This window comes from Salvelinus sp. IW2-2015, linkage group LG36, assembly GCF_002910315.2.
Source record: "Salvelinus sp. IW2-2015 linkage group LG36, ASM291031v2, whole genome shotgun sequence".
In the NCBI taxonomy this organism is placed as follows: Eukaryota; Metazoa; Chordata; class Actinopteri; order Salmoniformes; family Salmonidae; genus Salvelinus; species Salvelinus sp. IW2-2015.
In genome coordinates, this window is record NC_036875.1 from 27,552,783 (window position 1) to 27,580,221 (window position 27,439).

Below are 27,439 nucleotides of genomic sequence, written 5' to 3' on the forward strand. Positions count from 1 at the left end.
ACTGTGCAGCCGTATTCATCGACCTGGCCATGGCTTTCAACTCTGTCAATCACCGCATTCTTATCGGCAGACTCAACAGCCTTGGTTTCTCAAATGACTGCCTCGCCTGGTTCACCAACTACTACTCAGATAGAGTTAAGTGTGTCAAATCGGAGGGCCTGACTCTGGCAGTCTCTATGGGGGTGCCACAGGGTTCAATTCTCAGGCCGACTCTTCTCTGTATACATCAATGATGTCGCTCTTGCGGCTGGTGATTCTCTAATCCACCTCTAKGCAGACGACACCATTCTGTATACATCTTCTTTGGACACTGTGTTAACTAACCTCCAGATGAGCTTCAATGCCATAAAACTCCTTACGTGGCCTCCAACTGCTCTTAAATGCAAGTAAAACTAAATGCATGCTCTTCAACCGATCACTGCCCGCACCTGCCCGCCCGCCTAGCATCACTACTCATCACTACTCACTACTCACTGGACGGTTCTGACTTGGAATATGTGGACAACTACAAATACCTAGGTGTCTGGTTAGACTGTAGACTCTCCTTCCAGACTCATATTAAGCATCTCCAAATCAAAATTAAATCTAGAATCTGCTTCCCATTTCGCAACAAAGCATCCTTCACTCGTGCTGCCAAACATACCCTCGTAAAACTGACTATCCTACCGATCCTTGACTTTGGCGATGTCATTTGCAAAATAGCCTCCAACACTCTACTCAGCAAATTGGATGCAGTCTATCACAGTGCCATCCGTTTTGTCACCAAAGCCCCATATACTACACACCACTGCGACCTGTATGCTCTCGTTGGCTGGCCCACGCTTCATATTCGTCGCCAAACCCACTGGCTCCAGGTCATCTATAAGTCCTTGCTAGGTAAAGCCCCGCCTTATCTCAGCTCACTGGTCACCATAGCAGCACCCACCCGTAGCACGCGCTCCAGCAGGTATATTTCACTAGTCACCCCCAAGCCAATTTTTCCTTTGGCAGCGAAATTGTAATTATTTCGCCACTACGGGCTATTTATTGCCTTACCACCCTAATCTTACTTKATTTGCACACACTGTATATAGACTTTTCTATTGTGTTATTGACTCTACGTTTGTTTATTCCATGTGTAACTCTGTGTTGTTGTTTGTGTCACACTGCTTTGCTTTATCTTGGCCAGGTCAAAGTTGTAAATGAGAACTTGTTCTCAACTGGCCTACCTGGTTAAATAAAGGTGAAATAAAAAATAACAAATAAATACAGTCATTGAACACTGGTCACTTTAATAAAGTTACATACTGTTTTACCTACTTTATATGTATATACTGTATTCTAGTCATGGCTCATCCTATATAACTACTGCTGTACACACCTTTTCTATTCATATACTGTCCATGCTGTCTATACATACCATTCACATACATAGATAGAAACATAAGCATTTCGCTGCAGACAGGCAGAGGGAGACAGACAGACAGGCAGACAGGGCAGACTGGCAGGCAGACAGACAGACAGTGTAGTGAGGTGCGTACTGGCGGAAGAGGAGTCAGGCGCAGGAGAGCGAAAACTGATTTACAACAGTGTCGTTTAATATCCATAAACCACCGTCAACATAACAATACAATAAATGGGTCAAACAAAACCCGGTAAATACCAGCATACCGTGCATAAGCACTACAAGAAACAATTACCGACAAGGACATGGGGGGGAATAGAGGGTTAAATACACAACATGMAATTGATGGAATTGGAACCAGGTGTGATGGAAGACAAGACAAAACCAATGGAAAATGAAAAGTGGATCAGCGATGGCTAGAAGGTCGGTGACTTCGACCACCGAACGCCGCCCGAACAAGGAGAGGGACCAACTTCGGCGGAAGTCGTGACAGACAGAGATGGTATCATTTATAATATGTTTCCTATTAAAAGGAATAGGTACAGTATGTACATGGCTGTTGTATGCGGGCTAATTTCAGTCAATAACTTTAATACATGGTCATTTGTAATTTAATTGTGGGTGGTGGTTTAAATAAAAAATATAATTATTATGTAAAATGACAAAACTCCACGTTTTAACAAAAGGCTCATTGACCATCCAGTCTAATCCCGCATTGTGACTAATTTAATCACAATATAATGTAACATAGTCCAAGATAACCACATTTTTAATTGTTCCTGCTGTTTTAGCTGTCATACTTATATCATACTGCCACGCAGAACCAGAATGTCAATGGAATTTTTAATTGGATCTCACAAAGGGAATCCCGCACGTGTGTGTGTCCTGCTCCGCGGTGGCAGAGCGGGGTGATATGTGTCTGTAGTGTGTTAATGAACTGACCAGTGGAGGACTCAGATCTCTCTGGAATGACGGACCAGGCCTTTATAACCAGATAATTACAATAATAATAATATAACTCCTGCTCTATTAAAAATCACTAGTTTGCAAATGAGATGGTAGTAGAGACAGGCGTGAATACTGAGAGTTATTTAATGAGGTGTTGGAGACTCAAAGACTGTCTGGATTGATAGAGGACCCTCCTTGACTGGTCTGACAGGAAGGTCAAATGGGGTTCTTGGTCAAGACAAAGAGGTAATTGGAAATGTTCAGGTCGGAGAGAGAGAAAGTGAGGGAAAGAACTGAACAAATTTCATATTGCAATGCATCTAGTATGTTACATTTAACTTCCATCTTGGTCTACACAGTAATTGTTTCTGTCTGTGCTGTTATTTTTCCTAACATACCAGATCAGCATATTATCCCCTAATTAAAGCACATCATGTAATCACTGTCTGCTCTGCTTCCTCTTTCCTCCCCTCTTTAGACGATATGCCTCCGTCAAACAATAGAAATACTGAATATAATGTAGATTAGATTTAAGTTGTCTTGAAGGACTACTGTAGAACAGTGGGATATAGGGAAAAGAGGCGTCTTTCTGAAGTGAGTCGTTTTAAAAAGCACAGACAGAAAAGGATAATGCGAATACAAGCAGACAGAGAAACAGGTTTCTGCTGTGCCAGCACCCTCAGGAATTAGAAAGTCTTTAACACATCTCTGTCTGTCTGAATATAATTACCTACCTTAATGTACTGGTGTGGGCTCATCCTTGGCATATATGTGCATGTGATGTGTATGTTTGTGTGCGACTGTATGGGGTGTGTCTGGCTGTCCCCTCTCGAATCTGACCACAGGACCTGTCCTCTCTGCCCTTCCATACTTAGTGAGTCTAATTCCATGCTAATAATATTCACCAGCCTCCATCCCTCAATAATACTGACTCAGCTTGGCCCCAGGGCGGCGGGGTGGTAGAAAGGGACAGGGGAGATGAGACTGGGGAAGAGAGGAGAATGGAGGCAGCAGGGTTTGTCGTCTGACCCTCAATGCTGGTTTTTCAGGAGACAAGGATAGAGGAGAGACATATGTAGGATGTAATGGAGATAGAAACCAAGGAGGGGACAGGAGAAGGGGCATGTGATGCAGGGCTGAGGGAGGATGGGGAGAGACAGAGGAATGACGGGAGGAACCTGATGTTACACATGTTCCATACCTGGCCCAGATTGTCTTCCTCGGGCTAGACATACCTGTGGATAAGAGCTTGTCATTGGCTGGAATAATGAGTGTCTTCATTAGTATCCCTCGACTCCCCAGTGAGATGTCAGCCAGAGAGCAGGTTTAAACAATAGTACCACATCCCACTTTGAGCTATGTTACATTATCACTGGAGTCAGTAACTCTGCTGAATGAATGGATTATTAGGCTCATTCATATTACAGACATGTCAATTAACTTAATTTTCTGTGTGAAAGGTGTATGTGTGTGTGTGTGTGTGTGTGTGTGTGTGTGTGTGTGTGTGTGTGTGTGTGTGTGTGTGTGTGTGTGTGTGTGTGTGTGTGTGTGGGGGGTGTTGTTTGTGTGTGGTGTGTGTGGTGTTGTGTGTGTGTGTTGTGTGTGTGTGTGTGTGTGTGTGTGTGTGTGTGTGTGTGCATGCTCATGTGGGCGTGTGTGTCCCCTGCTCCAGGCTGCTAGTGATGAGCTAACCCACCAGGGGAGATAATCTTTCATTACCCACGTTCCCCTGCTGCCCTGTGCCTGAGAGCAACACGCTTCTCTCTCATTCTTCCCAAGGGCTAAAGGAGTGGAGTCATTCACTCGATATATTACCCCTCCTGACCCTGTACCTCTCTTCCCACCCACCCCTCCCTCTCTCCACCCTCCCCTCTATGTGTCTCGTTCTAGTTGAGAGCATCCATCCATCAGCTACAGGATGTTGCTGTTTAAATCCCCTGCTACCACTCTAAGTCCTGGGCCTGTCTCCGCCTGTATCTGTCTGTTATCATAGCACCATAACTCTGCCTTGTTACATGTCACATATCACACATATTATACCAGCCATGAACTCAGGATTGGTGGATGATCATGGTAATTAAATCATAATTTACTCCTGCTTGAATACATGCTGAATATGAACAACACTATAGAGCAAGGTTACCCAACTGGCAGCCTGTGGGCCAAATTTGTCCCGCGGGTGGTTTTATTTTGGCTCCGGAGTTTTCTGAGTAAAAAAATGTAATATGTATATATATTTTTAATTGTTGTTTTTAAATTTTCATTGTTGGACATAAAATACTTTAAAACTTTACCACCTTTAAAAATCACCACTAAGTGATTTTAATTTTGGAAATCTGTTCCCAAGTATAATAGAGAGACATACTGTATGTGATTGTATACAAATAATAATAATAAATAATAACTGGTTGGATTTATACCACGCTTTTCTACCAAATTAGGTCATCAAAGCGCTTTACATAGTAGGGGGAAACTCACCTCATCCACCATCAATGTGTAGCTCCAACCTCAGTGATGCACGGCAACCATTTTGTGCCAGAACGCTCACCACTCATCAGCTATCACGTGGAGAGGTGAGGAGTCATATATGGAAATTAGGAATGAGGGGGTTGATTAGGTGGCCATGATGGAATGTGGCCAGGTTGGGAATTGAGCCATGACCGGGGTGAACACCCCTACTCTTATAATAAGTGCCATGGGATTTTGAATGACCACAGAGAGTCAAGACACCCGTTTTAACGTCCCATCCGAAAGACGGCACCCTACGCAGGGCAATGTCCCCAAATGTAATCAAGGTTTGAAATTATTATGTTTTAGTCAAATATTATATCTGTTTAGGCTTCTTGTGGTCAATTTGAAGTCTACAAATATGTGTTTTATAATGTTCCGGCCCCCCGACCATCCGCTCAAGAAAAAATTGTCCCGTGGCTGAATGTAGTTGATGATCCCTGCTATAGAGCAATAAAAATCACATGCATCATATTGTAAATGAATCAGAAACACTTTGACAGATATACGTATAATAATTGACAAAGAAAGATAAAATCCAATATCTTCTTACTAAAGTCATCATTCAACCCCTCAGCATTGCTGATGGGGAAACACGTGTTATTGTGGATTGCAGATGGATTGCACTACAGTGAGTCTACGTGTAGAATGAGACCTCAAAGCAAAATGTTAGATCTTTCTGTTATAATTCTCATGTATTCCCAGTGATTGTACTGGGATCTAATTTCACACATGACATCTCTCTCTGCTGTCTGTCTTCTGTCTGTCTGTGTAGTTAGTTAGCAGCATGTTAACATGTCTGTTCGCCTCAGGCAAGACCACCAACAGAGATAGAGAAAATAGAGAGATATTCTTTTTTTAAATACCTCAGAGGGAATTCTCATTTAATGTCCTCAACATGTCCCTACCTCCCTTCCCTCCAATATGAGATGTAGATATGTAATATACTTTGAAAACAACCTCCACAGCAAATACAGCCGTCTGTGGCTAGTGTCATTATGAAGGGGGCTGTAGAGGGCCTGTGTGCTGGCTGGCTGGATGGATCACCTCAGGACATGTGGTAGTAGTAGTGATGAGAACGTTTAGCGCTGTTCCCTGTAGTCTACTACTGATTAGACCTAACATCTCCCTAATAACCTCAACTAGAACAACGCCCCAGGACGCTGCACTCCTCCGCTGGGATGGAGAGGGGTATGAGCTGAGAGCTACTAATCCTCCTCTCCTCTGTCTTTTCAAAGTCACCCCACTATCCTCTGTCTCCTCTCATCTGTTATCTTCTCCTCTCCTCCTTCTGTACTTGGTCCCATCCTCTCATTTTGAGCCATAACTCCCCCTCTCTTCCTCTCCTATTCTCCTCTTCTCTACTCCCTCCTTTTCCATTTGACCAAATGGAGGGAACTCAGAATTTTCATTGAATTGAGTTGGTTACGGTTCAAGTGAGCAGACTGCAATGTTTCTCACAGCAGCATTAATATGAAGAGAAACCATCCAATGAATTTATTCTTTAATATAGCAGGTCCCTGACCTCAGCGGTAACATTATCCAGTGAGATGAGGATGAAATGAGAACAAAATAATTGATGGCGGTGTAAAGCCGTAGGGAGTTATTTTATGTCTATCTAGCCTATGTGGTTGTTTTTATGGACGTGGTACTTTACATTTTCATAGCTTCTTAAAAAAAACACACACACACAGACGAGCGCACACAGAGGGACACACACACACAGACATACCAATCCCGAGCATTTGCTATATTTTCATGTGCATAGAAAATACCTCCAACCAATTTTTAATGGGGGCATAATCCAATATGCAAAAATAAAAATCCTAAATGCTAATGTAAATGGCCTGTGCTTGACCAACTATTGCTTTCTCGTGACTGGTCTGGTGGCTTGAGGTTAAACACCCCCATCCTGTCATTTTCACAAATGTCACCAACAGTTACCTTAGATGCCACCTGTCTTGCTCAACTAAAAATGTCATCTGTCTCATCTCAACTTTTTAAGTCACTTCAATAAAACGATTTTGACTTACATTGATCTAATATTTTGTCATTTAGAAAAAAGTGATGTATATATAATATTATAAAGTTAGATCTATAAACGTGTTTATATATATACCAGTAGGGGAGCCTAAAGATAAATAATCCCCTTGGTTAGAGAGATTTTTTTTTATCCGTTTTTAATAAAGTAGTACAATTTAAAGTGAGTATGTTTGGGTTTCTATTTTTATTAAAGAACAAAATAAATATTATTTCCCTTCAAAGTGTGTTTGTCTAAGGATAGCCAGTATGCACATATCTAAATCTTACCAAACTTTTCCGTAGAGGGCGTTTTTCCCAAAGTTACCGTCCTCGTTTTCTACTCACTCTGTAATTTCTGAGCAGAGTTGATAAAATAATCACTGATAATTAAAAAAATAAAAATCTACCCCAGTTCACTGTGCGGGTTGATACGAACCGTAAAAGAGCTCAGTTTGCGTCGGAACAGTACCGCACTCTAGGGGAGACAAGAGGAACTGGGAGAGTCCCGTGGTGACGTCAGAGAGTCGGCGGTGAGTCTGGAATGTCATGTGAAAGGCTGGAACAGTTCGACCAGGAAATCTCAGCTTGTTGATAGAACTACAGTTTAGCTGCCCACGGCCTGGAAGCACATACATTGTAATTAGGCCTAGTATTTGGTTTTAGTTTTAATTTGTGCGCCATGGCTTCTCTATTCAAGAAGAAGACAGTCGACGGTAAGTTTGTTTTCCACTGCTAGTAGGCTTGTAACAAAGTTGTTTGAATTGGTGAGAGCCAGTCCGCCACTAACGAACATAGACTTGCCTACTGAACGAGCCAGTTGAACTGTTTTACAAGTTCACCTGACACCAGTTTAACAAGTGAAGATGCATGTTTGTTACAAAATCAAAAATGACATTGGTCAACGTGGAATCCCCTCAAGTTAGATTGTGTCACAGTCTGAAACTAGACAATATAACGTTACTATTCCACTTGAATGTGTAACGTTATCAGTGAAAGTTCCTTGTTAAATTGCTAAACGCAACAACAACAAAAATGACCATCACAATTTGACCATCGTTTGAACAGTGTAGTTGTATTAGGCGAAATTAGTACATTGTTACATTGATTTGATGATGCTGCCTAGTATGTTTAATAGTTACTTTGTAATTTACCTGCTGGCTGCAACAGATTAATTCCATGATTAACAGCCTCTAACCTGTAAGAAAGCTTTGTTCACACGAGAGAAACATGTGAGAGAATCATGTGATCCAGAGAGACCCTGTGTAGAATGACTGTGTTACTTCACTCTGTTCAGTTAAAGACAGATGGATATAAGTAAGGTTTATCACACTGTCTGCGCGATCCATTCCCGCTACTCTCTAAAAATCAATACAGTTACACATCGGGAAATTATTTTTGATGTATCGTTTTGACAATATCGCAATATTATTTTGCGGTAGTTGGCTGTACCTGCACAAACACTCCAATTGTTCTCAATCTTAATAATTTAGGCACCAAAGTATCGTGATAATATCATATGGTGCGGTCCCTGGCAATTCCCAACCCTAGTAATGATCATGTCAAGATTTCCATTAGGCTATGTTTGACTGTGAAACACTTCTCAGTTTTCCTGTCTCATAGTAGTCAAACATGACGCAAGGGGAAACAAAAAGTCAACAGTGAAGTGTGTGTGAGAGAGAGAGTTCAAACTGCCTGTAACGATAACACAGTACGTGCCATGCAGCTTTTTGCTGCTGCTGATACTTTGAAAATGTAGCAATATGTTAAAAGAAGAACCTCAAAGATTGATTTTCAGGTGTCTCTTGAAAATAAACTTTATCTCAATGTGCCTAACCTCGATAAAGAAAAGTTAAGAAGAGAAAGAAATGTCTCCATCTTATTGTGTATTTCCTTGAGCCATTGAAATGTTGGGCCTCATCAGTCAAAATGTCTTGGTCTTACAGGGTCAGAAAGCAACAGAAAAATTCAGACTATTCAGAATACATAATCAATACATTACATCTGAATCACTAATAACTTTATTAAACAAAAACATATTGTACGTTTTTATATAATCAATTTCAAGTTTCTACCTAATTCAATATTAACAAGTTATTTCATGACCATGGTCTCATTGATGGAGAATCAATAGTCACTTACTGTGATTGTACTGTACGTTTACTCAAGGCCAGATAGTTGATAGGATATCTCAGCGTCTCTGCCCCTTCTCTCATTCTTTCTCTCTCTGGGTGTGGGGTGCCAAGGTTGCCCGGTGTCGAGACGCGGTGGTATCCCATGGTAGGGCGTGTGGGTGCGATGGCGGGCAGAGAATAGCTGGTGGAGTTTTGTAGACAATACCCCACCCTCTTGTAGACGTTGTCGATACGTCACCCTGCACGTAGATACTACGCTTCACTCTCGCAAGTGGTCCAGCTCTCTCTTTCTCTGGAGTTGTTGGGGTGATAAGGGCACCATAGGTACCTATAGCAAGGATTGTCACTATTTCAGTTCATTTTGAAAAATTTATATTTTTACATTATGGTCATTTTTAAAGAGTTTGAGAGCCTGTTATTCTGCAACATTTATCTGTGAAAAAAATACTGCAGTAAAGTTTTGGGGGGAGAAATATATATATATTTTTTTTTTCTTCACTTTCCTCATGCTTTTTCTTCTAAAAGCTTTACAACAACACAACTTTCACTGCTGTATGCTTCAGTTTTGGACTTCCACTGCAGGAATTACCTGAACATTAAACAAATAATTTCCTGTTATTGTTTTTAATTGTTTTATACCTTTTTATAGTTTTGTGGAAAAACCTTATTTTGACGAAAGAAAGAGTTTTCTGTTGAATATTTAGCGTTTTGATCCAGCATTGAAACAGGCTCAATTTAGAGGTTGTTGGTAGCGCTTCTGGTACCTATTCCACTGTAGAGAGAATCTCTGSGAATCCTCTCGCTCTAGTGATGGAGTCCAGTGCAATGGTTTAGTGCATCAGCTGGTGGAGTGCCCTGGCTCACTATATGTGTCTGCGGTAACCTTAGAGCTAATAGCAGTGTAGGGGATTGTGTCCTCTACCCAAATACGGGAGCTGGGACGGCCGGGACACATTCACAGCAGGGTGTGTGTAAGAGAGAGAATGTGTGAGGCGGTTTGGAGGAAATGGCTGGAACAGTGTACCCTTGCCTACAGACATGCCTGGTCTCTCTCTGGGACTGCTCTCCAAACTCATACTCCACAACCTTATATTAGGAACTGCTGCTGTGTGACCATCTCTCCGTGAATGCCTTCACTTATTCAGTTCACCTCACGCTTGTGCCTATATTGTTCCCATTGATGCTACACTTCAAGGGTTTTATCCTGCCTTAAAACATTGATTCAAATGATTATTATTTTTGCTACATTATTGCTGTTGTACATATAAAGTCAGGAGCCTGGTTTATTTTTATTGGAAAACCTTGAAACAAGACTCATCACATAGTTTACCCTGCCAATATTTCTGAAAGTCTAAGTAATATGGTATTAAGGAATTATTTTAGTCTGGTCGATCTGAAGTATGAATTATCTCAATAAGAGTTCAATCCTGAGCTCTCTTTAGTGTTGGTCCCCCTATACATTTGATAAAGAACCCAGTTTTCTTGTGTACAGTTGAGTCTGGTATTTGGAGCATTGCGTGTGTCGGACTGTGTTACACGCGTCGTGTCAGGGTAATGGGTAGTGTGTGAGGCAGGAATGGTTTCGAGTCCAGGCTCAGCCCTGTGAAGGAGGAATGTCCAGAGCTTTGTCCCTGTCTATCTACCCGTGTGAACAGAATGGTACTCTGCTTCTATAGCTTTACAGAAAGCCCAATGTCCAGTATAACTGTATGAATGAGCTGTATCTATGTCATAAAGCAAAACAAAAAAACTGTTTGATTCAATAACTGTGTATGTTCGTAGGGTAAATGTTTTCCTAATTGCTCTCTCTCTCTCTCTCAGACATTATAAAAGAACAGACTAAGGAGCTTCGTGGTACTCAGAGACAGATCACTAGAGACAGAGCTGCTCTGGAGAAACAAGAGAAACAAATGGTGAGACCCCCTCTCCCCCTGTGAAGTGCTGTAGGACGGCAGCAGGTTTTAGTTTCTCAGTACCTTTTCTGCTGATTGCGGCTGATTGCATCAAATGTGTGTAAATGACTCAAGGCGAATCCTGCTCCATCCTACTACCCCCTACCTTCACTCAATCCCTTTCCTGATCTGTCTGTTAGGCCTACAAGCTGCTTAGCTAACCAGTGGGATTGAATAGACAGGTTTGGACAGGTAGAATAGCTTCAGGGGAAAGAGGAGATAGAACACGTGTGTGTGTGTACACACACAATGAGTCACCATAGGGCTGTGTGAACAAAAGAATATAACGTTTCCCCTCCTTTTCCCACTATACCATAAGGATGTATGGAAGAGTGGTCTCTCTGTTTTAAGTAAACATCACACAGGCCATAATTACCTTCCCAGGGACAAGCTTTTTATTACTCATTAATATTTCTCCTAATTAATCTAGTTTTTTATCTTTGTTGGTCTGAAAAAAAGCTATTCTCTAGGAAGAGGAAGTGTCCTATATTACAATTTAGCATAAATGTATTTGTGACACACAGCCGTCCCAGTGTCTGTTTGCACTTCCTCTGCTAGGGCTGCTGTAATTGCTATGCTGGGAGACTCATTAGTATTAGACTCTTGACACAGAGGCTACTTGGGCTTTCAGCATGTGTCCCAAAAACACAACACCCTTTTGGAGAAGAACATTTGTTTTTCTTCAAGATATCTATATTATTCAGCAAAGTGTGTGTACTGGCATGGATCCAGGGATAGCCCATGATTTGAATTTATAGCCACTTTATTCCATAGAACAACTTGGTTCATTATTCAGATGAAAAAGAGCATGTTTTGTCTCCTCTGTCTAGCTGAATTATTGCCCTGGTCCAGTGAACATTAGATCAGTCTGTCTCTATGTACATTGTTATGTGATAGCATCATTCATCTATCAGTTTTACTGAATCCTCTCTCTCTCTCTCCCCTCTCTCTCTCCCCTCTCTCCCCTCTCTGAAATTCAGTTTGCTTTATTGGCATGAAATACAATTTGTACATATTGCCAAAGCATTGTAGTGGTACAGCATTTCAGTAAATATAGTGCAATGAGGATAATGAAACACAGTTCATTTCAGTATTAATAAAAGTACATACAGTATGTGACCCACCACCTGGATTCTGTCCAATGTAGCAGAAATTGTGTTTTTTACATTGGATAAAAGTAGAGACTCGGAGCTAGAAAATGGAATATCATAACCTGCAGTTGAGGAACAATGGGAAAGTAATTCTGCTTTGAATGTTGACAATCCTCTAACCTCACTTTTGAGAAAATGTCCCATAAAAATGTTTGTACACCAACTTGAGAGCCCTTCTTTGTCTACACTATTCAGCATCGTTCACACCCTCTTAAGCCTTAGCCCCACCCATCTCTTTAAGGATTCACATGTGAGGCCATGTGCTGAACAGAGTGAATACGATAGTAGTGTAGTAAACAAAGATTTCAAGATTAAAAGTGGTGAAAGTAGTAGCAGAAAGTATTAGTCGAAATACACTTTATCTAGTCCTTGGGTTGTATCCTAATCTGATTTTGGTGCAGGTCATGTTGTTCTTCACATTACCGTGTCTGTCATACTATATCAAATTAAATGTAAGCTTTATTTATCACATGCACAAGATACATAAGGTGTAAACGGTACAGTGAAATGGTTACTTGGATAATGTAGGCTTGTGTTTAGAAACACAGATGATACACGTAATGTTAGCGAGCGAGCCAGCCAGCTAACGTTAGCTAGCTAACAGTACGCTTTAACTTGCAATGAAAACAGCTTTCTGACAAAATTAGAAATGTATAATATCTGAACATGTAGCTAGTCTCTTACCCGTATACATGGATGAACACTTCTCCCTCTGTCACAGATGCCATGGTTGCCCTTAGTTTGAAAATGTAATCTGGACACAGGTGTTTTATACAACATCCTCCTGTGTTCTTTTGGACTCTCTGGACTCTGCATTTGGTAATCATATCTCTGCTTCCACCGGGCATTCCACTGATTTCAAAACTCGCTCAACTTCTTTCGAGACGATACTGTTGAGCGCCGTTTCTTCTGATGACAGTGATGGGGGAAGACTACAATGTCTGGTTCAAATAAAATGTTTTTACCTAAATCAGGGATTTCCTCATCGTCTGATTCATTTTCAGAGTCTGAGAGAGTCAGCTTCGCACGATCGTCCTCCAGAAAGTACTCCATCACTACTTTTTCCCACTGATTTTTGTCGATAGCGCTATTAACCTCAGGGCAGCAATGCAACACTTTGTCAAAATACGCCACAGTAGAAAGGATTATCTACACATACTGAGCAGCTCATGTTATAGACACAAGCATTTTACATGGCAGACCAATCCGAACTCATCTCCCGGCATGTCCAGCCCACCCATTATCTCAGCCAATCATCGCTAGCGGGAAGTTTCCTGTATTTTTTTCCATGGCTAAACCAACTAGGCTTGTAATTTAACATATTTATGTGTTTACAGATGGCATACAAGTTTTTTTATTAAGGTACATGAACGTTCACATGATCCAGAAGTCATTTCTGCCAAAAAACGCATTTTGATTTTTTTTTTAAACCCGTTCAAATGACACTCCTATGAAGTCGTGACGTGTGACATATGCCTAGTTTCTTGAAACGGGTCACATATGATCATGTCTACAGGTACAACACTACTGCAGTTGTATAGTGTAATCTTTGGTTGATACATTTAATTAAATAAAAATAATATTATTAAAAAAGAATGGCTATTAAATAAACAACAAAATATACATGGATGATGTTTACACTATTACTTGTAAGTTATATACAATGTAAATACTTCAAGGAATTAATGGTCATGGGATGTCCCTCAGGCTTTGGCAATCAGAATTCTGTATGTGAGTTTTTTTGCACAATGCTTATAATCGTAATTACAGATTGGACACCAAACCTTGCTTCCATATAGTGCAATTGGTAAAATTACACTATTGAATATTTTGTACCTGATTTGAATAGGAATATTTTTTTATTTTTAGATTTGTTTTGGGGGGGGGTAAAATGCTTTGCAGGCTTTTTCTTTCGTGCATTCACTCCGAGACCAAATCCACCAGAGGCGCTGATTTTTTTTGTTTGTTTTTTGTTCCAGGTAGTTGTACCATTGGTCATGTTCAACCATGGTATTTCCTAATATAATATCAGTAATAAGCTCACATCAGCACCACTCGTCATCCCATCCTAGATCACTGTTACATATTTAAATGTCATTTTGCTTTATGGCAGATAGCAGCCTCATTATTAAGATGTTCTGTCTATTCTGATCATTAATATGTTTTGCAGGCAGAGACTGCACCTGTTTGTGTGTCTGAGGGGTAATGTAATGGTCCTGTAATGGAAATATGCCTACTCAGCTGTTCAGCAGAGTGCGCTACCTGAGGAGGAGACTGGGTCTGCTGAATAATCATCTCCTTCACTCAGCTCTTCTCCAATCTACATAGCACTGATCGGTCTAATGATAGTTTAACCCGCACTACACTCTGACAGAGGGATGGGACTATTATTCCTGTAAAAAAACAGCAATAATCATAATTAATAAATACTTTTTTTGAGGACTGGCTCTTCAGAATAAACAGAGACACACAGGGCTGCAGCTGTATTGTTTCCCAGGGGCCATGGCTTTACAGCCTTGCAGTGTGTGTTCCCTCAGGGCAATAGGCTGTTTTACCAACGCTAAGAGGGGCTGCTAGCTCTCAGGTGTTTGATTTGATACAGTCGTGGCCAAAAGTTGCCAATGACACAAATATTAATTTTCACAAAGTCTGCTGCCTCAGTTTGTATGATGGCAATTTGCATATACTCCAGAATGTTATGAAGAGTGATCAGATGAATTGCAATTAATTGCAAAGTCCCTCTTTGCCATTCAAATGAACTGAATCCCCCAAAAAACATTTTCACTGCATTTCAGCCCTCCCACAAAAGGACCAGCTGACATCATGTCAGTGATTCTCTCGTTACCACAGGTGTGAGTGTTGACGAGGACAAGGCTGGAGATCACTCTGTCATGCTGATTGAGTTCGAATAACAGACTGGAAGCTTCAGAAGGAGGGTGGTGCTTGGAATCATTGTTCTTCCTCTTCCATCCATGGTTACTTGCAAGGAAACACGTGCCGTCATCATTGCTTTGCACAAAAAGGGCTTCACAGGCATGGATATTGCTGCCAGTAAGATTGCACCTAAATCAACCATTTATCAGATCATCAAGAACTTCAAGGAGAGCGGTTCAATTGTTGTGAAGAAGGCTTCAGGGCGCCCAAGAAAATCCAGCAAGCGCCAGGACCGTCTCCTAAAGTTGATTCAGCTGCGGGATCAGGGCACCACCAGTACAGAGCTTGCTCAGGAATGGCAGCAGGCAGGTGTGAGTGCATTTGCACGCACAGTGAGGTGAAGACGTTTGGAGGATGGCCTGGTGTCAAGAATGGCAGCAAAGAAGCCACTTCTCTCCAGGAAAAACATCAGGAACAGACTGATATTCTGCAAAAGGTACAGGGATTGGACTGCTGAGGATTGTTTGGGGCATCCAGAAAAAAGCTTGTCTGGAGAAGACAAGGTGAGCGCTACCATCAGTCCTGTGTCATGCCAACAGTAAAGCATCCTGAGACCATTCATTTGTGGGGTTGCTTCTCAGCCAAGGGAGTGGGCTCACTCACAATTTTGCCTAAGAACACAGCCATGAATAAAGAATGGTACCATCACATCCTCCGAGAGCAACTTCTCCCAACTACCCAGGAACAGTTTGGTGACGAACAATGCCTTTTCCAGCATGATGGAGCAACTTGCCAAAAGTGATAACTAAGTGGCTCGGGGAACAAAACATACATTTTTTGGGTCCATGGCCAGGAAACTCCCCAGACCTTAATCCCATTGAGAACTTGTGGTCAATCCTCAAGAGGCGGGTTGACAAACAAAAACCCATAAATTCTGACAAACTCCTAGCATTGATTATGCAAGAATGGGCTGCCATCAGTCAGGATGTGGCCCAGAAGTTAATTGACAGCATGCCAGGGTGGATTGCAGAGGTCTTGAAAAAGAAGGGTCAACACTGCAAATATTGACTCTTTGCGTAAACTTCATGGTATTGTCAATAAAAACCTTTGACACTTATGAAATGCTTGTAACTATACTTCAGTGTTCCATAGTAACATCTGACAAAAATATCTAAAGACACTGAAGCAGCAAACTTTGTGGAAATTAATATTTGTGTCATTCTCAAAACTTTTGGCCACGACTGTACAGTACCAACAGTTAGGACACACCTACTCATTCCTGGGTTTTTGTTTATTTTGACTATTTTCTACATTGTAGAATAATAGTGAAGACATCAAAGCTATGAAATAACACATGGAATCATTTTTTAAATATAACTATGTAAGTCAGTTAATAACACATTCTTATTTAAAATGATGGCCTACTCCGGCCAAACCCTCCCCTAACCCGGACGCTGCTGGGCCTTTTGTGCACTGCTCTATGGGACTCCCGATTTACGGCCGATTCTTGATACAGCCTTGGATCGAACCAGGTTCTGGAGTGACTCGTCTAGAACTGAGCTGCAGTGCCTTAGACCGCTGGGCCACTCAGGATCGCATGTAGTAACCAAAAAAGTGTTTAAACAAATCCAAATATATTTTAAACTCTTCAAAGTAGCCATCCTTTGCCTTGATGACAGCTTTGCACGCTATTGGCAGTCTCTCAACCAGGTTCACATCGAATGCTTTTCCAACAGTCTTGAAGGTGTTCCCACATATGCTGAGCACTTGGCTGCTTTTCCTTCACTCTGCGGTCCAACTCATCCCAAACCATCTCAATTGGGTTGAGGTCGAGTGATTGTGGTAGCCAGGTCAACTGATGCAGCACTCCATCACTCTCCTAGGTCAAATAGCCCTTACATAGCCTGGACTTTTAACAAGGCACACCTGTTTATTGAAATGCATTCCAGGTGACTACCTCATGAAGCTGGTTGAGAGAATGCAAGAGTGTGCAAATCTGTCAAGGCAAAGGGTGGCTACTTTGAAGAATCTAAAATATATTTTTATTTGTTTAACACTTTTTTTGGTTACTACATGATTCCTTATGTTATTTCATAGTTTTGATGTCTTCACTATTATTATACAATGTAGAAAATAGTCCAAATAAACAAAAACCCAGGAATGAGTAGGTGTGTCCAAAATTGACAGGTACTGTATGTGTTTTATATATTTTTGTAACGTGTGAGTGTAGTGAAGTTGCCCGTTTACAGCCGGATGCAAAGCCAGTCAGAAGCTCCCCCTTGCTGATCCTCCTCCTGTTCCTTCCCTCCCCCTGTAGGAGATGGAGATAAAGAAGATGGCTAAGTCTGGGAACCGCGAGGCGTGTAAGATCTTGGCCAAGCAGCTGGTCCAGCTGAGGAAGCAGAAGAACAGGACCTACGCCGTCAGTTCAAAGGTCACCTCCATGTCCACACAGACCAAGGTCATGAATTCTCAGATGAAGATGGCTGGAGCCATGTCCACTACGGCTAAGGTAAAGAGCACCACACACATGCATGCATTCACACACACATTCTGACAGGCACGCAGACCATCACATTCTGGATGTTGGGCCTCTAAAAGTCATCTGTTTTATTGTATTGTTGCTCCACACACATACGTCTGTGTAAATGAGGCCCAAAAGCAGACCGACTAACCCAGTTAACATTAAAACAGCTTCTCTAAAACAGTTCAAAGGATTCCTCTCTTCATCTCTGAGTGTGTGATAATTAGTCTGTCTATATATCCTGTCATCCCCTCAGGATGGTAATGTTTGTCTGATTGGGTAGAGATTCTCATTTCACTCTCGTCCATCCTATACCTTTTCACAGCTCAGAGACACAGATCAGATGACATCCTTACACATCTTAGTTTATTATCATTTAGTCTTCTGGTAATGTATAAAGTAGCATATCTAATTAGCCCGGTTATAGGACTATAAGCCCATAATGTTTAGAGCTAAGAATGTGAACTAGTTACTGTCGGAAAGTATTTATTAATGTAGTTATTCATGTATTAATCTGTTTCTAATCAGTGCATTGTTTCTGATCGGAGTGTTTTCTCTGTGTGGTAGTTAATTAGTCATGACCAGGATGTCTGATTGGCTGGTCTCACAGAATTAGACCTATCTGTAACAGAAAAAGGAATGTGTTTAGGGAGCGCTGCTCATTTGTGTGTTACCATGCTTGTGTTACCATGCGTGTGTTACCATGCGTGTGTTACCATGCGTGTGTTACCATGCGTGTGTTACCATGCTTGTGTTACCATGCTTGTGTTACCATGCTTGTGTTACCAAGGCTTCAGTGTGGAGGGAAAACAGTAAAGTTTCACCAAACAGCCCACTTCTAGCTTCATCTAGACTATGGGGCTGCAGAGAGACCCACTAACAACAGGGACACGCTCTAAAAACGTCATCTAATTACATGTGGCGTGTGCAGCTCATTTGGCAGTTTGAGGCTCCGTCGTGAAACTAGGCCATGCCTGATAACACACAGGAAGAAGAGGCAGAATCCCTCTGCGTATTTATGATGCGTGTACATGCTCTGGGAGTTGTGTATTGTGTCTGTGTAATATAACTGTTTTGGTGCTGTAAGTCTTGTCTGTCTCTGTGTTTGTCCAGACGATGCAGGTGGTGAACAAGAAGATGGATCCTCAGAAGACCCTCCAGACCATGCAGGACTTCCAGAAGGAGAACATGAAGATGGGCATGACCGAGGACATGAGTAAGATCTGCTGTCATTGGCTCCCTTGCCTAGGATTTAAACATTTAAAAAAATGCACATTAGTAACGGACAAAAAAAACTGTCCGAACCAAAAACATCATGCAGATCAGTGTGTTTGCCTAGTGGTTCAATGACCTGTTAACTCGCAACTTTTAACGGTAAACTGACTAGGACCTCTGTCTCGCTGCCTCTCACTCTCTGTCTGCCCCCTTTCCCCCTCTACCCTTCTCTCTTGCTCCCTCCAGTCAACGATACGTTAGATGAGATATTTGTGGAATCAGGAGACGAGGAAGAATCTCAGGACATTGTGAACCAGGTTCTGGATGAGATCGGCATCGAGATCTCTGGAAAGGTAAGACATACTGCCCAATGCCGTTCCCCAGTCACTTCTCCCCACAAGTAGTGGAAAGGTAAGAGAGAGTCTTGTATCATCTCAAAGCCCTCTCCCGTCTGGATGCTTTGAGGTGTAGCAGACAAAGACAGTAGCAGGAGAGCATGATAGCCCGTAGCCTGCCTGTCTTAATGGGAGGAAGACCAACTCCAGTCCTCGAGTACCCAACAGTAGGGCTGGGACGATGCCAGTATTGCAATACTCGTTAGTATCGTGGTAAGGAAACAAAACACAAAGTGGATTTAACTTCTTTAAGAAAACAGCCCTAATGTTGGAAACATCATGTTAACATCCAGAGTCACATTTATTTATATTCCAAGATATAGAACACAATATTTTACATACAGCAGGTTTTTAAAGGACCAACGCGTTCTTACTGCTTTGTGTTTTCATTTTTGTCGTGGAACAAATATTGCGATTTTTTTATTTGATTTATTTCACCTTTATTTAACCAGGTAGGCTAGTTGAGAACAAGTTCTCATTTGCAACTGCGACCTGGCCAAGATAAAGCATAGCAGTGTGAACAGACAACACAGAGTTACACATGGAGTAAACAATAAACAAGTCAATAACATGGTAGAGAAAAAAAAGAGAATCTATATACAATGTGTGCAAAAGGCATGAGGTAGGCAATAAATCGAATAATTACAATTTAGCAGATTAACATTGGAGTGATAAATCATCAGATGATCATGTGCAAGAAGAGATACTGGTGTGCAAAAGAGCAGAAAAGTAAATAAATAAAAGCAGTATGGGGGGTGAGGTAGGTAAATTGGGTGGGTAGTTTACAGATGGACTATGTACAGCTGCAGCGATCGGTTAGCTGCTCGGATAGCAGATTTTTAAAGTTGTTGAGGGAGATAAAAGTCTCCAACTTCAGAGATTTTTGCAATTCGTTCCAGTCGCAGGCAGCAGAGAACTGGAAGGAAAGGCGTCCAAATGAGGTTTTGGCGATACTGGTATGGTCATAGCCCTACCCAACATTTCTGTTGTAGTCCCGGAAACAGTCACCTGATTCAACTCATTGAGGACTTGATGATTAGTTGACAAGTTGAATCAGGTGTTTGTCCGGAGCTACAACAACATTGTGTACAGTTGGGGATACTGGAGTTGGGAAACTGCTGTAGACTGTGCCTGTAGCCTGCCTGTCTTTATGGAAGATTACTTGTAGGTGGGGGTACTGCAGTGGGGTTGCGTGTACAGATAACTGGGTGGGACAATATACAAACGGTTTTGAGAAAGATTTGAAAAACAATTTTATTGAGTAAATGTATTTATTGGTTTCTATTAATTTTGATAATAGATGAATGCAATGAATTAAAGGTAATTTGTTGATATAAAAATCTAAATTTGTAGATTAAGGTTGTCATTAGATTTGGACTGCTAGTGAGAAATTCTTGGGGAGGTGAATGGAAATTCTGGTGGAAAAAAAATAGGGTCCCTGCTGAAAAAGTTTCAATGCCACTGCTGTAGTCTGCCTGTAGCCTGCTTGTCTTTATGAGATGACAGCCTGTAGTCTGTGCCTGTAGCCTGTCTGTCTTTATGAGATGACAGCCTGTAATCTTCCTGTAGTTTGCCTGTCTATGAGATGACAGCCTGTAGTCTGTCTGTAGTTTGCCTGTCTTTATGAGATGACAGCCTGTAGACCAGGACTCATTCCACTGAGGGCTGAGTGTCTGTTTTTGTTTGTTTTTTTCCATTCAATTAAGAACTAGACAAACAGGTGAGGGGAGTTCCTTACTAATTAGTTACCTTAATTCATCCATCAGTACAAGGGTGGAGCGTAAACCTGCACACACTCGGCCCCCCGTGGAATGAGTTTGACACGTGCTGTAGACTGTGCCTGTAGGTGTCCTGTGTGTGGTGATAAATGAGAGGCAGTTATAGTAACTGTCCATCTGGCAGGGAACCAACTCCCCCTGGGGGACAGCATGTGTTACTACACCACCACTTTCTATACAGAAGGGCTACTGTGTGTTGTAAGGCCAGTGTTAACCTGTTGGGATGTGTGTTGTAAACCCAGTGCCAGTGTTAACTAGTTGTAATGTGTGTGTGTTTCAGATGGTGAGAGCCCCAGCAGCAGGGAAGAGTCTCCCTACTGCTTCTCCTAAACGGAAAACGCAGATCTCTGACGACGAGATAGAGCGACAACTTCGAGCCCTGGGAGTGGACTAACACACACACACCATGGTCTAGGCCTGTGTACTAGCAGGCTGGTGGTCCATGTGTCTGACACTGGGAGATTGTGGGTGGTTATGAATATTTAATGACTAAATGAAGGAATAATAGAATATTCTTTATGTACATACAGAGTGTTGACTCTGGACAAGTGACCTCTATGTTCACATTATATTTTGTGCATGGCTTCTCCATTAGTCCTGGGAGTACAAATCCTGTGGGAGGATGATGAAGTCAGAGTGAGGAAATGACTGTTCTCTGTGCTCTCACATCTTTAGGTACAGTACTATAGACGCTGCTGGTGTCAAACTACTGACAATGTGTCTGTCTAGTTCCACTGACATTAACTCTAGGAACTACTGACATTAACCCCTACGAGTAGGGTAAGGGCTTGACTTTTTCACTAATAAACATTTTGCATGAGAATCTATGGAATTAGCAGGATCAAACTGGATGTCAGATACGTAAATAGATTCAGTTTAAAACAATGTGTGAAAGAATAATTAATGCTAATTCAAACTAATAATCATTAACTTGATATATCAAAGAATGGTTAATTTTGAATTGCTTGTTTTGTACTATTGAGTTGTACTCTAATTTGAAGATATTGTCTTAGTTGATCTCTGTGTGTCCTGTCTTTCTGATGTGGGATTGAACCAGCAGTCTGTCTGTCCTAGGGTTTTATCTCGGCTGCTGTGCAGTTATCGTATCTGTTGTTAGAGCTGTTTTTTTAACACCACACACACACACATTCTAGAGTGTACAATGGGTTTATGAAGAAGACACTGATCATTGTCTTCCTGACGCGTGCTCTGTTTCACTCGACCAGGCTGTAAGAGCAGGTTAGGAGACAATGACATATTGTGCATTATCAACTAAAAAACATTTCATGCATTCTAGAATGTTCCCTCTCATGGTTCTCTTCTGGTTTTCTAATGTCGACTAGTATATCACTGTATACTAAAATAATTGTCTTAATGATTGTTACTGGAAAACATTGACTGGCTTACTATCGTTACATCAGTTTCTTTTCAACTTCATTTTGTGGTGCAATTCTCCAGTGAGGAAAGGTGAATAAATGAAGGTTGTTGTCACACTTTTTATCCACCATGTATGTAAACTACTGTATGTATCCTCTGTATCTGTACAGTTGTACTGTTTAGACGTGATGACTTTTATAATGAATAAAATAGCATCGTACAAAAAAATGGTTTTATTGTCACACTGAATAGGTGCAGTGAAATGTGTTGTTTTACTAGCTGCTGCTCAAACAATGACCTATGCCAACCACACCTCCTTCACATCAATGGTGTTTTTATTCAGTCATTGAAGAGGATAGTCCACATTAGAAGCATGGAGGCCCAGAGCTGTAATGACACAATTTGAATTGAAGGGAGTCAATTCAGGAAGTGATTTTAATTGAAATTCAAAAAGGAAATTTTTTTGAAATAAAAGCTTCTACTCCTCAGTTTATTGAGAAGTCATTGAAAATAGATGCAGTTTTTTCAAATTTGGAATGGTTACTTAAGTTAACTTCCTGAATTGACTGCCTTCAATTTGAATTGACCCCAGCCCTGACACACTCACGCAGCGCTTTGTCCCGCTGGAGAGCGCAGCCATATACCACAGGCTGTGAATTAGCGCATAGAGCTCATTATGTAGGGCCCTTTTCTCAGGCCACAGAGCATGCTCCCTTCTAATTTTATCCTTGTTTCATGCCTGTCCTATTGAGATGACTCTGTCTAGATTCCTACAGTTCTGCTCTCCCAGTACATCCCAATGAAGACATGGGAGAGTGAATGGATCCTGGGGGAAGGGGCTATGGAGATGAATTCAGAGGTTCCTCCACCAGACAGCTGTAAGACAGGAGCAACTCTACAGTTATAATGACCGGGTGAGTTTAGCACAGTATGCACATGTTGACTAGTGGGCTGGATGTTTGTATTCACAGAAACACGTCAATAAATCAGGGAATATGTCACTGTCATACAGTGCAGGGTGCTCAGCTCCCTTTTATTGGGCTCGGAAATACCAACTGCTTAATAAATTAATCAACAAATCATTACATTAAATGCATGTCAGTGCACAATCCATGAATTAATTAATTGCATCTCTGATAAATGTTTAATTAAATCATATTTTTTCCTCTTTTTCATCTGTATACATCTACCATGTACTGAATGATTGATTGTAAGACAATGACTGGCACTTCTGGCCTGCTTTTGAGCCCAGCTCTACACTGATGCAGTATAATGTCTCCAGTATGCTACAGGGACACAGGTGCTTGTATATTCATCACTTAAATCATCTCCTGTCCTCACCACACTGTTGGTTTGTATGTATTTATTCATGGGAAATGCATCAAGAAATCAGTAAGTATGAAAAATGACATGTGTAACTGGGACATTGCGTTTTGATTTCTTACATATCAAAATGTCTGAGAATGTCTCTATATCGTTCTCTCTCTCTGGGTTGAAGATGTCTCTGACTTGAAAACACAAATCTGTCAATAAATTAGATGTTCACATTCATAATGATTCAGTTTTATATATTACATTTCAGATAAATAAATCATAATAAAGACACATGGGAATGTATTAGTATCATTTGTTTTTACAACGACCAGACATGGAATCATAAATTGTTATACGTTGGTTTAGGCACTTCTGGGAGAAATAGTAGTAGGCTGCAGGCACTTGAAGAACAATATGCTTTTGGTCCAATAAAGAATGAGGTCACACCCGAACTCAAGGTTTTTTGGCATTGGGGGACAGATAGGGGTTAGGGTTATCTATAGGTAGGACTGTCCTTGGTCAGGTAGGAGCTGTGGTGAAGGCTGGTCTTGACCCGTTTCTCTCGTTGCCGACGGTTACAGAACCAGACCCGGACCACCTCCTTCTCCAGGTGTAGCCCCTCGGCCATACGGACGATCTCCTGAGATGAGGGCTTGATCTTCTCCCCGAAACTACGCTCCAATGCCTCCTTAGCCCCCAGACTACAGGAGGAGAGGGATGCAGTGTTTAAAGAGGGAGGTGGTGTTTGATCAAACAGCTTTCAAGCATCTCTGTAATTGTAATGTGTAGTTAGTTACCTGATGGAAAAATATGTTGTAGGTATCTGATGCAGAAGAGAAAATTGCGAGGGTAGTTACCTGATAGTGGTTCTTCGTTTCCTCTTACGCTCATTCATGCCCATTTTCTCATTAAACAGAGCTGTGGAAAGAACAACATTAAGGTCACATCCTTAGTCATTCATTACTTTAAGGTCATGGCTGTCCCTCTCTCCCAGGGTAAGATCATGGTTTTCCACTCACCCCCGGCCTGCTCTGCTTCGTCCAGCCACTTGGCCAGGATGGCCTTTAGCGTGCAGGCGTTCTTGAAGCTCAGCTGCAGGTTCTCAAAGCGACAGATGGTTGTCTGGCTGAACTCTGAGCCATGCACCGCAGCCAGAGCCTCTCCAACGTTAGTTTGGGTGTACCCTTTGAAACAGACACACACACACAGTCAGCCATTACATTGTGGGTGTGCGTGTGTAACTGTTTTAAACAGTTCAGGACAGAAAGACAGTAGCTATCTAACTCACCCAGTTTGATCCTGCGGAGTTTGAAGTCGTTGGCAAACTTCTCCAGCTCTCGTATCTGAGGTGAGTCCATGTCGGGGGGGTCATCTGGTGGCCGGCTCCTAAGGCGGAGGTCCTTAGTGCCCCCCAGGGGCGGCTCCTCAGACAGCACGGCAGGGGGCAGTGGGGGGAAACTGTGGCTCAGAGAGCACGACCCCCCACCCAGACCATGCTCTGGAAACTTATACAGACAAGGGGCCAATGAACCTAAATAGATGGAGAAACATCAACTGTGATACCAGCTACAGCCACTAGAGGGGAGTGTAGCTGTGTAAAGGGTGTTGTGTGTGTACCTTGCAGTGTGTTTGCTCCGTTGACCATGTTGGGGTGCGGGACGCTGCAGGTCTGGAGGATTCTGGTCTGAGATATACTGGCAGACAGCATCTCCTGAGCTAGGGAGGAAACCTTTATCATCAGCAGCATCCCCATCATCATCATCCTCACCACCACCATCATCATCATCACCACCACCACCACCATCATCACTGACCTGCCATCATGCCGTAAGTGGTCTGTTGGTTGCTATAGTGACAGGGTGTGACGGGGTAGTGCAGGCCGGGGGGACCGTTGCTGAGAGCGTTGCCAAGGGTGGAGGTGGAGAGGTGCATGTGGGAACGCTTGGAGGACTGGAGGAGAGACAGACCTGACGGGACTGGAGAGAGGGTGAGGGAACGAGGGAGAGAGACCTTAGATCAGTTTAGACATGGCTTTTTGCTGTACTTGTGTAATTGTCAATGGGTGCACCTGCTTGTGGAAGAAACTGTATTGAGTGATAGCAATAGAATGGTGGTTGATTTACATTCTTTGTTGTAGAAGCTGTAGTGTTGAATTAGCAATAGTGTGGGTTCCTTTCCAATGACAATGGACAGAACATTGGATCTCAGTTAGCAGGTGTGTTCTTCTGGTGAAGTCATTTCTCATGGTGAATGTGGACTGTTAATTTAGCTCTCAAACTGGACAGGCTAATAACACTCCTACTGTCCTCCATACTACAGTAATAATTCTCTACAGACAGACACAGCAGGGAGAAACTGTGAATCTTATAAGAAACTGTGCAGACAATGTTCAGATGCAGTCCAAAATCTTCATCTTCAGCTGTAAAGTAAGATGTGTGTTTGTGTGTGTGTAATAATAATTTGGTGGGTGCTATTTCATGTGTTTTTTCCATTTCCCAACTCTCCCTGAGACCCCCTTCGGAGAGTCAAGTCACGGCCAGTGTCTGCCAACGCGATCCTGGAGCAGTTCGGGTTAAGTGCCTTGCTCAAGGGCACATCGACCAATTTTTCACCTTGTCGGCTCAGGGATTCAAACTAGAAACCTGTCGGTTACTGGCCCAACGCTCTAAACGCTAGGCTACCTGCTACCTGTGCGTGTGTGTGTGCAATCGCGTGCCAGTGTGGGGGTGTTAGTTAATACATCCAGTCTGCAGCCTGGATAGCAGTGGGGGTCACACAAACACCCCACCTACGCTCTACACACACACACACACACACACAAAACTCTATCCACCTCTGTGGAATCTCTCCAAGGCCAAGAGCTGAAGATGTTCTATCTACAAACATCTAAGAGAGATGTTCAGGGTTCAGCTATAACAGCTCTGCTAATATCCACCCACACACACACAGCAAAAAGACAGCCTTCAACGCAGTTACACCACAGAGAGCAGGGCCCAGCACAACTGTTAGAAGACTGGAAATGGTTCAGAGGGATAGAAAGAATGTGTTATCAGAGGTCAGGCATCAGAGGTTAGGGGTCGGGGTGAGACGTTACCTGCAGACACCATGTTGTGTGTGTGTGTGGAGGAGGGCAGGCAGTCGGCAGCGGAGGCGTGGTGCATGAGGAGGGGCAGGGAGTCTCCTGCTAGGGTGGTGAAGGAGTCCGCGCTGAACGCCTGGCACGACATCACAATGATCTCACGACCTCCTTCTCACCTGGACAGGATCAGGAAGATTGACCTTCTCTGCACTTAGCTGTTCTCAGGTAGACACACAGGTGCTGACTTCTTGTCGTTTCTTCCCTGGACAGGTAAAAGCTGCTGTGCTTGGCTGGTCTCCTCTCCTTCTGCTTCCCATGTGTCTGTCACCTGGCCAGTATCTACTCTGTGTTCCTCCCTGGCCTCCCTGTGAGCCCACCTGAGTGACGCCCGCCTGTCTACTGCAGGTATTTATACCCCACCCTTCTCTGCCCCCCCACCACCGCCACCTCATCCATGTTAATACCCCCACCCAACCCCCCATAGCTGTGGTTGTATCTGACCCTCTGCCTCCAGCCCTCTAGCCAGTGCCGGGAAAAGCCTGGATTAGTAGCAGAGAGAATTGGGTAACTTAATCTTCTCTCTAGGTGGGTCTCTTTGGGTCCCCCCCCTCTCTCAATCCATTTATTTCTCTCTCTCTGGGTGTCTGTCTCTATTTCCATGCTATTTTTATGATATGGATGGATATTCTGAGCACCAGACTATAGGGAACAGATATTCCCATTTTTCAATTTCAAACTCTATGTTTATGAGAAGAAACTGTGCTAGGGTAACATGTGTAAAGACAG

At 42.4% G+C, this 27,439-nt stretch overlaps 2 protein-coding genes across 2 annotated transcripts; one reads left to right on the plus strand and one right to left on the minus strand.

The window, feature by feature from the left end:
• The first annotated feature begins 7,426 nt into the window (after positions 1 to 7,426).
• LOC111959900 (charged multivesicular body protein 2b) lies at positions 7,427 to 21,673 on the plus strand. Its single transcript, XM_023981744.2, has 6 exons — positions 7,427 to 7,575; positions 10,816 to 10,907; positions 17,289 to 17,483; positions 18,609 to 18,711; positions 18,957 to 19,063; positions 21,164 to 21,673. Exons 1-6 carry the CDS (start codon positions 7,542 to 7,544, stop codon positions 21,275 to 21,277), a joined length of 645 nt encoding a protein of 214 aa, XP_023837512.1. The 5' UTR covers positions 7,427 to 7,541; the 3' UTR covers positions 21,278 to 21,673.
• A 1,933-nt stretch (positions 21,674 to 23,606) lies between these two features.
• Positions 23,607 to 27,052, minus strand: pou1f1 (POU class 1 homeobox 1). Its single transcript, XM_023981588.2, has 7 exons — positions 26,669 to 27,052; positions 25,389 to 25,550; positions 25,192 to 25,290; positions 24,863 to 25,105; positions 24,594 to 24,758; positions 24,432 to 24,492; positions 23,607 to 24,275 (listed from the first exon to the last, which is right to left on the minus strand). The coding sequence occupies exons 1-7, from the start codon at positions 26,799 to 26,801 to the stop codon at positions 24,068 to 24,070; spliced, it is 1,071 nt and encodes a 356-aa protein (XP_023837356.1). The 5' UTR covers positions 26,802 to 27,052; the 3' UTR covers positions 23,607 to 24,067.
• Positions 27,053 to 27,439: the final 387 nt, after the last annotated feature.

What these genes read in the sequence shown, in the direction of transcription:
- LOC111959900 (XM_023981744.2), top strand. Translation starts at nt 7,542, where the DNA reads ATGGCTTCTCTATTCAAGAAGAAGACAGTCGACG. An exon ending in AGAAACAAGAGAAACAAATG is followed by an intron (nt 10,908 to 17,288) that starts GTGAGACCCCCT and finishes CTCCCCCTGTAG; the next exon opens with GAGATGGAGATAAAGAAGAT. An exon ending in GGGCATGACCGAGGACATGA is followed by an intron (nt 18,712 to 18,956) that starts GTAAGATCTGCT and finishes TGCTCCCTCCAG; the next exon opens with TCAACGATACGTTAGATGAG.
- pou1f1 (XM_023981588.2), bottom strand. Translation starts at nt 26,801, where the DNA reads ATGTCGTGCCAGGCGTTCAGCGCGGACTCCTTCACCACCCTAGCAGGA. An exon ending in ACACAACATGGTGTCTGCAG is followed by an intron (nt 25,551 to 26,668) that starts GTAACGTCTCAC and finishes CCCTCTCTCCAG; the next exon opens with TCCCGTCAGGTCTGTCTCTC. An exon ending in ACTCCGCAGGATCAAACTGG is followed by an intron (nt 24,759 to 24,862) that starts GTGAGTTAGATA and finishes TCTGTTTCAAAG; the next exon opens with GGTACACCCAAACTAACGTT.